General features: G+C 32.8%; 2 protein-coding genes across 5 annotated transcripts in view; both read left to right on the top strand.

Moving 5' to 3' along the window:
• Positions 1-12,452, top strand: part of LOC140826881 (glycosyltransferase BC10-like) — a 51,991-nt gene that overhangs the window by 22,904 nt on the left and 16,635 nt on the right. The gene's annotated exons all lie outside the window — the stretch shown is intronic.
• LOC140828355 (uncharacterized) lies at positions 1,916-5,277 on the top strand. The gene is made up of 3 exons (XM_073191341.1): positions 1,916-3,184; positions 3,282-3,842; positions 4,229-5,277. Exons 1-3 carry the CDS (start codon positions 2,485-2,487, stop codon positions 5,275-5,277), a joined length of 2,310 nt encoding a protein of 769 aa, XP_073047442.1. The 5' UTR covers positions 1,916-2,484.

Here is a 12,452-nt window from a genome sequence, read left to right as displayed (position 1 = left end):
TGGAGCCCTCAAGGCCAAGTAGACGCATCGAGGCGTGGTTGTAAAAGCTAGCTTGGAGCTCCTAAAGCCAAGTCGTTATAGTGATACCTCGATCCTCATCGAGAAGGGGAGACGTAGACGATTCTTCGTCGAACTTCCATAAACATCTCTATCCCTCTTTACCTTACGCATTTACTTTATTGCATTTAAATTACGCATTTATTTTACGCACTTACTTTACGCATTCATTTATCGTATTTATTTGTGATTGTCCCTCAAGTCTTCCGCTTGCAATTTTTGCAAACTCGTTTTAAAAACGCTAAAGGGCCTTAAAGAACCTATTCACCTCCCTCCCCCCCTTTAGGTTCTTCAACCACGTTGCTCAATAGTTGAACCATTCGAAGAAGTCTGTAATGAAAGATAAATACGAGTGTAAGATATTTTGGTATCTTCTTTAGATGTTCTCTTAAGGCACCTCTTGGTTCATGGAATAGGATGATAATGATCTATGATATAGGGATAATAAATTGATAGTTTATTGATATGAATAACATATTTTCTAATGTTTTGTCGGTGGACATTGCTCAATCGGTGCCATTCAAGAATTTTTGTTTTCCCGTAGGACTACATTTTTTCCTCTCGGTATATAGTGTATTTGTGAGTCAGGGTCATTGATCACGCTTTGTAATGCGTGGTCGGCGTTCCTCTGCAATTTCCGCATTTGTTGCAAGGTATGTGTTTAATTAATGTTGTTCATCTATGGGTGTCGACTTCGATTATATGGTGTTATCAGTGAGTTTAATGATTGTAGCAGCTGTGACGTTGTTGGGTCTGGTGATGCACATGGCGATCGGTCCGTTTCTATCTCCGTAGGTGAGTTAACTTGTTTATTTTTACTCTTACTATCTTTTTTAGAGTTCAATTTTTCCGATTATGCTTTTGTGAGAATTATTCTATTTATTAGTTGTATTGAAAAAGAATTTGTTTTTTTTTTTGTTTTGGATTAAACGGTAAGTTTGTTTTAAAATCTTGAAAATAAGAAATTTTTTTCTTTTTTGTTTTTATTGCAAAAATTTACATTGTGGATCGGTTGAGCTTTCAAAAAAATTTGGTGCTTTTAAAGAAAATTATAATTAATGTCATATATATTATTAGCTATATAATAATAGTATAAATTGTGTCTTAATTTTAGTCAATTAAATATTGCACGTAATACTTTGAACACTAAACTTTTGAGGGACAAAATTTTCTACATTCAAATTGTTGATATTAACATTAACTTGCTAACTACTTCTAATTGTACCGATTCAGATATGGTGAAATATAATTTATTTAAAATTTTAAATTTATTAGGGAACAAAACTATTACTTTTGAAAATTATATATACATACTCAGATACTTGCATAAGACTTACATTCATGACAACTAAATATAAAATTATATATTCATTATTCGAAACATATGTCTATCTTACATTTCCTTCATAGTATAATAAATTTGAATAATCGGTTCTAATAGTCTAAATAATAAAACAAAACAACCCACAAATTAAAAAATCGTTTTATCACACATAAATTGTGGTTATAAGCTATACGCCACATTAAAAAAAATTGTATTGGTTAAATTTTTTTCGCTCATATTTATGTTCCTTATCATAAGAGAAAATATTGAACGCTCATATTATTTAACTTATGAATAAGATCAGTTGACAATTGCACGTATATGGAACCATTGAAAAATAGTATGTTTAATTTTAAAGTTAATGGATGTTGTCATATAAATGCTTATAATAATATAATATATTATTTTTTAAGTAAAATAAAATAATAAATTACGTGTATATTTTTTTAAACTTATTTATATCATCACCATTGTAGTTATGTTTTAATTCAATATAAATATAATATTATGATTATCTGCATACTTTAAAGCTCGTGCCAACTCAGATAAAGATTTAAACTTAGCAGTGACTTGATGATTATTTCTCATCATGTGTCGTTTAAAGAAAAAATATGGGGTGAAAATATACTAAACGTAAAAATTTGAAATACAAACAATTTAGTCATAAATTATATGGACCAACCGTTTTGTCCACAACATTAATAGTTTCATGTCATCCTGTAAGAAGAAATAATAGTGTAGCTAGCTTTTAATTCAATATTTATGGTGTCAGGTGTTGCTTCCGATGCCTTGTTGCGGGTGGCTTGCTTACCTGTTTGTGAGTAATTTGTTGTGCAAGCTTCTCTTTAAAGATCATTTATCTTTTCTGATCTCCATTTCTAAAGTCAATCTATTCGTTTAATTTCTCTTGTTTTATTTCAGTCACAGAGTTGCAATTAAATTATGCTAATACACTATCTGCAATTCCAACATGTAAATTTTGTGGGGCATTCAGATTTCCGCATGAACCCCCTACATTCTGCTGTGACCGTGGTAAAATTCGTCTTGTTTCACCTATTGCACCAGTGGATTTGGTTAATCTTTTCGTCGATCCTTCTTCTCCGATGGCTGTATCATTCCGTCGTAAAATACGCTTGTATAATAGTATATTTTCATTTACATCATTCGGTATACGGATTGACAAAAGTCTAGCATCTCTTAATCATGGGGTGTACACCTTCCGAGCTGCTGGACAAGTGTTTCATGCATTGCCTCCACTTGTGCCTCAAGAGGGAAGACCTAAGTATTTTCAGCTTTATTTCTGGGATAATGATAATGAGTTACATAATAGAATGTCTGCGGTAAATGAGGATGCTGTTGATGAGGCCACTATGATATTATTGATGCATATTATGAAACATAATCCTTATGCAGAGCTTCTTAGAAGAATAAATGAATGTGCTTCTATTCGAGATATCCGACTGCACATAAGCAAGAACGTTCCTGTTGATCAGAGGTGTTATAATTGTCCTTCAGCTGATCAGGTTGCGGCGATTTGGGTTGAGAGCAATGATAACACTAATATCCCTTATGATAGAGATATAGTTGTGCGATCGAATGATGGTGAGACCCATCAAATCAGACCCTATTTTGGTTGTTACGATCCACTACAATATCCTCTTTTTTTCCCTTATGGTGATTGTGGCTGGCAACAACATATTATAAAATTTTCAGGAGACTTGCACAATACATTTACGGGGGCAGCTATGTTGCCATCTGAAGGTTTTTCTTCATTTGATCAAATTGTTGCACGCGAAAGTCATGGTAAGGTTTGGTTTTATGTAATTATGATTTTCCCAAAAATGAGTGTATCATGTACATCGTTTTAATGTATTTTTGTTATTATTTTTCATTTTTTCAGTCGTTCGTGGGAAAAATGATAAGATGGTATCATGTCGGGAATATTATTGTTACAGGCTTCAAATTCGAGAAAATTCATCTTCATTGTTGTTGTATGGTGGCCGGTTATTGCAACAGTTTGTTGTCGACATGTATATTAAGCTGAAAACTACTAGACTTGATTACTACAGGCGAAATCAAGCAGAAATTAGATCAGAACTATATCAAGGCATTGTTGATAGTGTGGTAAATGGCGAAACACGTGGTCGGGAAGTTGGTCATCGTGTGGTACTTCCTTCTTCTTTCATTGGGGGCCCAAGGGATATGCGTAAGCGGTATCTTGATGCGATGGTGTTAGTAAGGTATTTCGGAAAACCTGATCTATTCATTACAATGACTTGTAACCCTGAATGGCCCGAGATTAAGAATAACTTGTTTTGTGGTCAAACTTCCAACGACCGACCTGATTTGGTTTCACGTGTATTTCGTGCGAAGTTGGTTGATCTGAAAGATCAAATAATTAAGAAAAAGATCTTTGGTTCTGTTGCAGCATATGTTTATGTAATCGAATTCCAAAAGAGAGGTCTGCCGCACTGCATTTTCTTGTTATATTGGACTCTGGGTGTAAAATTGCTTCACCGGATATGTATGATAGATATGTTTCTGCAGAACTTCCCAACAAGGATTCCTTCCCACGCTTATTCGACTTGGTTTCACGTCATATGATGCATGGTCCCTGTGGAAGTTTGAATAGGAGGTGTCCTTGCATGCTTAATGGAAGATGCAAACATCACTATCCTTGAGCTCACTCAAATCTGACAATACAAGGGCACGATGGATACCCAATATATCGAAGAAGAGACAATGGCCTTTTCGTTGAGGTAAGAGGTTGCCCACTAAACTCCCAATGGGTTGTCCCTTATAATCCCTACTTGTTGTATCGTTATGATTGTCATATCAATGTTGAAGTTTGCTCAGGCCTTACAGCAGTGAAATATCTATACAAGTACATCTATAAAGGACATGACAAGATATCTGTCCATGTCTCTCCTTCTGGCTCGGATACGTATATTGACGAAATCAAGAGCTTTCAGGATGCTCGATGGGTTTCTGCTCCCGAGGCAATGTGGAGAATTTTTGAGTTCAGTTTAAATGATGTTTCTCCTCCAGTTATTAATTTGCCTTTGCATCTACCCAATCAACAATGTGTTACGTTTTGGAACAATCAAAACTTGAGAAACGTGTTGGATTCTGAACATGTGCAGAAAACTATGCTAACTGAGTATTTTTGGACTTGTTATGCAGACATTGATGCAAGGCAGTACTTGTATTCAGAGTTCCCTCGTTATTTTGTGTGGGATAGTGGGAAGAGAGTATGGAATAGAAGAAAGCAAAAGAAGGTAATTGGTAGGGTAAATGCTGCTAACCCAGTAGAGGGTGAGAGATATTATTTACGTCTTTTGTTGCTTCACGTTCGAGGCCCTACATCTTTTGATGATTTATTAACTGTTGGCACAAGACTTTGTTGCACGTTCAAAGAATCAGCCCAGGTCAGAGGGCTATTAGAATGCGATGAAAGTAGTTTCCAATGTCTTAATGAAGCCGTTGATTTCCACATGCCTTATGCTTTGCGTAGATTATTTGCAACAATACTTGTGCACTGCCAACCAGCTGATGTTCGTAACTTATGGGACACTTTTTACCGATCTTTGTCTGAAGATTTTGTAAGGGGTAACCTCATAGATGAAGTTGAGATAATGTGTGAGACACTCCGATCTGTAAGTAATTTTTTGGAAAGCATGGGAAAACATGCAGATATGTATGATTTGCCGAAATTTCCATCGATATCAAGACAACGTGATATGGTCGAATCCAGAGAAATAATGGATGAAAAGTCTGTTCCAATACCTTCAAGTGACCTGCTTGCTCACCAATATCTTAATACTGATCAAGCGATAGCATACAGCATGATCATGGATTGTATTGATCGAAACTCCGGTGGAGTATTTTTTTGTTAATGGACCTGGGGGAACCGGCAAGACGTACATGTATCGTGCTGTACTTGCAACAGTTCGCTCACGAGGAATGATTGCCCTTGCCACTGCTACATCTGGTGTCGCAGCTTCCATTCTACCAGGCGGTCGAACGGCACATTCGCGCTTTAAGATCCCAATTGAGCTACATGAAAATAGTTACTGTTCTATCTCGAAACAAAGTGGGCTCGCTGATCTGCTACGTTTGACTAGGCTTATTGTTTGGGATGAAGCTCCGATGTGTAGACGCTACGCAATCGAAGCTGTTGATCGAACTTTGCAAGACCTTGTTGTCAACAAAGAACCGTTTGTTGGAAAAATCGTATTATTAGGAGGAGATTTTATGCAAATTCTTCCTGTTATTCCTAAAGCAACAATTGAAGAAACTATCGATGGAAGCTTTATTCGATCGCATTTGTTTCCGTGTATGAAAATCATTCTTCTACATGAAAACATGCGTGCGAAAAATGATACTGATTTTTGCGATTTTTTGCTCAAAGTGGGTACAGGGATGGAGCCTGTTGATGGAAATGGGAATATCAAAATCCCATCACATATGATAACTAAAGTGTGTGAAGGAAGTATTGAGTTGTCAGAAAATACATTGATTGAAAATGTATACCAAGGGTTATACGATAATGATAACTATCTTTCATCAACTTACATGACTCGGCTAAGCTCGATTGCTTACTTACTTGTATGTGGCTTTATTTATCTATTTCTTCATCTTCTTTTAAAATGTATATTTTATCACCAATATGTCTGTTAATAGGCTCATGTGTCAACTATTACAAAATAATGATAGTTTTCATATTTACTTTATATATTTCACACTTTTACTTATAACAAATATCAAAAAATATTAAGTTTATTTATTATAAATAATTTACGAATTTAAAAAGAATACAATATTTTTTTTCTAAATATATAATATAAAATTTAAATATTAGATGACAATTTATATTATGATTATATATATATTATGATTTATATTTCTTAATCTCATTTAGGCTTGACAACAACTAAAACAAACTCGCGAGCCATGAATATATTATTTAAAAAAAAATGAGATCGTCTTGATTATAAACACATCCAACTCAAATAATCGATAATTCATTTCGGCTCAACTCACCTCGATTACTTGCCTACTTGTATGTGCTTTTATTTATTATTTATTATTCTCTTTTCTAATACTTATATTTTATCCTTCAATGGTTCATTCGTAGTCTAATTAATCATATGTTAGATTATATATATATATATATATATATATATATATATATATATATATATATATATTTTAAACTTTTATTTATAACAATTATAAAATAATTTATATATATATTTAATATTTTTTACACTTTTATTTATAACAATTATAAATTAATTTAAAAAAATAATTTATTATATTAAAATTATGCATTTAACTAAGAATACTATTTTCCCTGCTTTTAATTCAAATTTTAATAGCTATTTAAAATTTTGCCTTATTCTTGTTAAGCTAATTCATACTCGATAAAATCTGAATAAACTCCTAAGTAATGAATATATTCTTTAAATAAAGCTTCAGTTCGACTCGATTATAATGCGTCAAAATCATATATTCAAGATTTCAGGTAGAAACATTTTATTACTTGCCCTACTTGTTTGATGCTTTATTTGTTAATCTTTTACCTCTTCTGTTAAAATCTATATATGATTGTTCACATGTTCGCTTTTATCTCAAGATCCAAGTATTAGATAAAACTAATAATAATAATTTATTTATAAATTTATCAAAAAAATATACAGGAATCAAGTAAATTTATTTTAATAAAAATACGAATTGAAATAAAAATACTACAGTTTTTTGCAACAACATCTTTCAGCTTTAATAAAAATAAATAGCTATTAAAATTTGTGCTTTATATTTCTTATGCTCATTTTGAGCCATTATGTTTTCGTAAAACAAAAATTGACCTCTGCATGATTATAAATGAATATCGATTACTTGCCTACATTCACGTGGCACAATTAATTTTTTTTTATCATTTCAGTTTTATCAACTCTTATTTTAAAACCTATATTTGATACTGATTTAAATAAAATATGCATAATATGTACTTCAATTTAATTTCTTTTCACATCGTATATAAAAATGTTATTTATGCAAAAGATTGGTACATATTCAAAACGGTAATAAAAAATAGTGGGACGGTGATGCGAAACCAAACAATGAATGAGATTTACTTAAAATAATTGCCCTTTCAAATACTGTATATGAAAGTTACTGAAGAATGGACGGTTTCAAATATTAATAGAAACATGCATGTATTACATTCCCTTCATACCGTTATATATGCAGTAAACGTTTTTTAATTAATCAACACATTTATGTTACTTCATTTCTTGGAATTGATTTACACAAGCTTCACCGTGTAAACTTTGCTTCATATAAATAACAGGTACAAGTCAGCACGGATTACAGCAACCCCTTTGAAACATTGCAAACATCGAATATATTCTGACATGGATAAACCAAGGAGCCTCACACACAACCGAGAAACTGAGATTGCTACAGCCTACGTTGACATCATTAAAGGTTTTAAGGAAAATCAATCGGATGTCGTCATCGATGCTCCCGTTCTTCGACAAGGATATGAAACCCGAACAGATACAGATTCCATAACAATCAAGAAGTCGACACTCATTGAAAATCATGTATGTAATTTATATCTTATTCCGACCAAGCATCGTAATATCGTCACTTATATCAAAATAGGACGATCTTCACAATTTTTTATATTGCTGCACTGAGATGTAATCAACATCAGCTTCATATATATTTGGAATACTCCTACGTTAGACTTCATATAGGTTACCCGTTGCTTTCTATTATATATTTGTATGGAAGTATGATTTACTCTCTTTTTTCTTGAATGTGATCTCCCAACTTAAAACCTTGTTGCAATAGAAGTTTTACACAAGTCATAAGATAAAGAAAACAATCTATGGAGCATATGTGTTTTATCTTATATTTATCTTCTGTGGTAGGCGACCTTTTTGGGTTCAAACCGAGTGTTGTATTTTTCCGAAAATTCCTGAAAGCTAACCCAAATTTCGGTGAAAATGTGTTTCCATTTTTTCTTTTTATCAAGTGATTATTGGATGAAAATTATTTGAGACGCTTAACAACAACTCAATCTCTGTAAACGTTTATCTCTGAACTACGCTTATTTTTATTTTTTGGTTTCGGCTAAAAAAATTCCCGAACTTTCTTTTATTTGAAAATTTCTCCAAAACACTCTCCTAACTCGTATCTTGTATAAAAATATTGTTTTTATCATTATTGATCTCTTTCTACTTTGCTAAGCCTTCCCTTTTTTTTAATTTAAGGAATTGACTCTCTGTACTCGTGCTGGAATTCCACAACGTATGCGCGATCTCGCTCTCAACGAACACGACATTGTGATAGCAAACCTTAGAGCTCAACTCTGTGAAGAAAAACAAGAACATCAAGAGCAATTGTTGGGCAAAGACTTGGCATATGAAGACTTAAAGAAGGAGAAACTTGAGTTAAAAGAACTCAAGGACCATCTTCAAGCTGACGTACAAAGGTTTGCATACTATCTCAATTCAGAAGAAACACATGAACAAAGATGACCAAGAACGAACTACACGCTGCCCAAACAACAGTCAATGAACTATATAAATTACGTGAGCAGATGGTAAAGGAAGCCCATTCACTCCAGAACCAAATTAAACATCTTGTGCTGACAGAAAACCAACGCCGTCAGCAAGATGAGGAAACCATCCAAGGGCTGCAGAGTTCAGTGCAAACCTTGACTACTCAAAACAACCAGTTGCACAACCATGTTAATGATCTTCAGTATGCGTTGGCCACCTTGGTTGATGATCCCGAGGAATAGCCTCAAGAAGATCTTATGGAAGATGAAGCGGAGGGAGAAGGAGAAATTTTAGACAATTAGACTATATCTCTGATAAGAGCGTTAGCTCGTGGTCTATGATGTAATTTATTTTGATTTGTACAAACTTATGTTATGACACATATGACGCAACTATGTTAACAATAATATTAATGCATTAATTTTTTTGAAGTAACAAAATATTTCCTTTTCTATGTTCCGCTACAAAACCTTGACAGTTGACACCAAATATACAACAGAACTGATCACACGCTAATGGGAATATGACAGCTAGAAATTTTTTTAAAGTGTCAAAATATTTCGTTGTCTAATTCCCACTACGAAACCAGTAAACAAAAATTAAAAACAAAAACATAAGGGAATAGCAAATGGTGCTACAGATATCTTGTTTTTAAATTGAAATATAGCAGCGTATGGCCTGTTCGCAGCGTTTTAGTGACAACCGATCCCTCGATTGATTTAGCTATTTTCACTTTAAAAGGTCTTATAATGATGGCGATCATTATACAAGCATATGGAGAAGTTGAGTCTGGGGTGAAGTTCTCTGTATTTTTGTTAGCTTATGATTCACCTTCCAACTTGGAAGGGTCTAGACATATTATTATTTTGGTTACATACTTATATAATTTAATTTAAATTAAAGATAATATTAATTTGAGATATATAATAAAATATAAATATAAGGAAATTAACATTTTTTTACTTCAAACAAAAAAAAAAAATTGATGGATCAATTAATAATTTAATCCTACTAATTTGTATTTTTTTATTTTAGTTTTTTCAAAATATTAATGTGACATTGCAGTCTGGAGTTAAAATTGATTACATGTTGTTACAAATAAGTAATTAACACAGTCTATAACTTTCAAATTTAATATAAATTATTACTGATGTATTTTGTGCAAGATTTTCATCATTATTTATAGATTGCAGTAAAAAAATTTAGTAGAAAGACCTGTCGGCTCCTTTACATTGTACTTGTTTCTATCCATCCATAAATAAAAATGTATGTATGTATGTACATATATACAAAGTTGATATTTATATTTCATTAAATGTTTTTTTGTTCCACTTCATATGTAAAATATTTGTCAAATTTATTCATAAATGGAGTGTATATATCAACTCTATTATATATATATATGATGTTTTATTATTTTTTTATTTTTTTAAGGAGCTTTAATTATCAAAATATCTATACAAATTATTTTTCTTAAAATCTATAACTATCATATCTTGATGCAATATTATTTTATCTTTATCTTCATTTTGGACTTTCAAATGATTGATCACATAAAAAAAAATTATAATTTATCTTTTTTTATGTGTTTCACTAAAACATTATTATATATATATATATATATATATATATATATATATATATATATATATATATATATATATATATATATATATATATATATATATATATATATATATTATGGACAGTGAATCTACCTCTATGGACAAATCACGTTCAATTTTAACAAAGAAGTTCAATTTTAGTTTTATTCTTTTTTTAAGTAATTTCTTAAGCTCATTTGGACCCATGATATATTCTCAAAACAAACTTTTACTTCAGAAAGCTTATAAATGAATCAAGCTCATACATTATAAACCTTGGTTCAGCTCATCTCGATTACTTGCTTACTTTAACGTCCCTTCTTTTTTTTTTCCCTTTCATTTTTATTACCCTTCTTTTAAAACCTATATTTTATACTAATTAAAAATAAATTATGCATAACCTCTACTTCAATATAATGTCTGTTCACATCCTATATATAAACGATACTTATGTAGAAAAATAATACATATTCAAAACATTAAACAAAAATTATGGGACACTTGGATGCAAAACCAAATAATGAATGAAGTTTACTTAAAACCATTGCCCTTTGGAATTTTTTTTTCAACCGTTTCTCAATAATTGGAATTGAAAGGTCCCAACAATCAATAAATATATGTATTACATTCAATTTTAAACGTTATGTAGAAAACGTTTATTTACATAATAATACATTTATAATAATTTATTTTGTGGAATTGATTAACCTTCGTAACCATGCTACATATAAATAGAAATTGTATGATGGAACCAATTACAGCATCCCATTCTATTCATTGCAAACATCCAATTTATTCCCAAATGGTGAAACCCAACAGCTTCAAACACACACAAGAAACTCATATGGCTACACCCAACGTTGTCATGATTAAAGATCTTAAGGAAAATCAATCTGATGTCGTCATCGAAGCTCTCGTTATTCGACAAGGCTATGAAACCGAAACAAATAAAAGTTCCATAAGAATCAGAAAGTCGATACTCATTGACAAGCAGGTATGTAATTTGAATATTATTCCGAGCACGCATCGTAATATCGTCGCCTTTATCAAAATAGGACCATCTTCACAATTTTTTTTCATCTTCGCTTAACTGAAATCAACGTCATCTTAATATATATTTATGGTACCATACTTTATCCTTTACTTGTGTTATCCTTTGCTTTCTGTTTATTTGTAGGGAAATATGATTTACGCTATAATGTTCTCGAATGTGATATCCCAATTTAAGACTGATGCCCCCAAGGGAACCCGGGCCCGGGTAAAGCTCCCGATCCGGAGGGTACTTGAACTCGGGCGAGATGAGAGCAGGGAAGATATCCCAAATTACGACTACATGCAGAGAGCCGGTATGAAAGAAGGATCCCGGATCTTCAGATACCAGGCGAGTTACGCACTCTAAGTGTCGGAAGAATCCCCAATGAACTACTTGGCAAGCCATCACCCGGAGTAAAAGCTTCCCGGTCCCAGAAACACCTCAGGGGCACCCGGGAAAGAGGCTCAGTCTCTCCCTCATCGTCATGTCTTCCGGAAATATCGGAACCCATCTTCCCACGTTCTATGACAAGGTCAACACTTAATACGTGGCCCACTATTTTATAATGTGGCCCACCATCCCGAATCGTGGCCACCACCCGAACTTTGCGGGCAAGTCACCTATCTGACTCATCTATAAATACCCCCTGTAGGTACTACACAAGGGGGTCTCTCTTCTCTTTTCTTACTCACAAGCACTCACGAACACTCTTATTTTCTCTCCCAGTTTTCCTTTGCGTGCATTACTGACTTGAGCGTCGGAGTGGATACGCCGGAATAACTTCCGGCGCCTCCCTAACGTTCTGTGATTTCAGGATTACTACGCAAGTCATCCCGGTCGTTAACCTCCAGGTGACA

This window comes from Primulina eburnea, chromosome 3, assembly GCF_022965805.1.
Source record: "Primulina eburnea isolate SZY01 chromosome 3, ASM2296580v1, whole genome shotgun sequence".
NCBI classification, from domain to species: Eukaryota; Viridiplantae; Streptophyta; class Magnoliopsida; order Lamiales; family Gesneriaceae; genus Primulina; species Primulina eburnea.
This window is presented reverse-complemented; position numbering and strand designations above follow the sequence as displayed.

Bases quoted from the DNA above. Each gene is read 5' to 3' on its own strand.
- LOC140828355 (XM_073191341.1), top strand. From the start codon at position 2,485: ATGGCTGTATCATTCCGTCGTAAAATACGCTTGTATAATAGTATATTT. The intron at 3,185-3,281 runs GTAAGGTTTGGT...TCATTTTTTCAG, and splicing joins TGTTGCACGCGAAAGTCATG to TCGTTCGTGGGAAAAATGAT. The intron at 3,843-4,228 runs GTCTGCCGCACT...TCAATGTTGAAG, and splicing joins AATCGAATTCCAAAAGAGAG to TTTGCTCAGGCCTTACAGCA.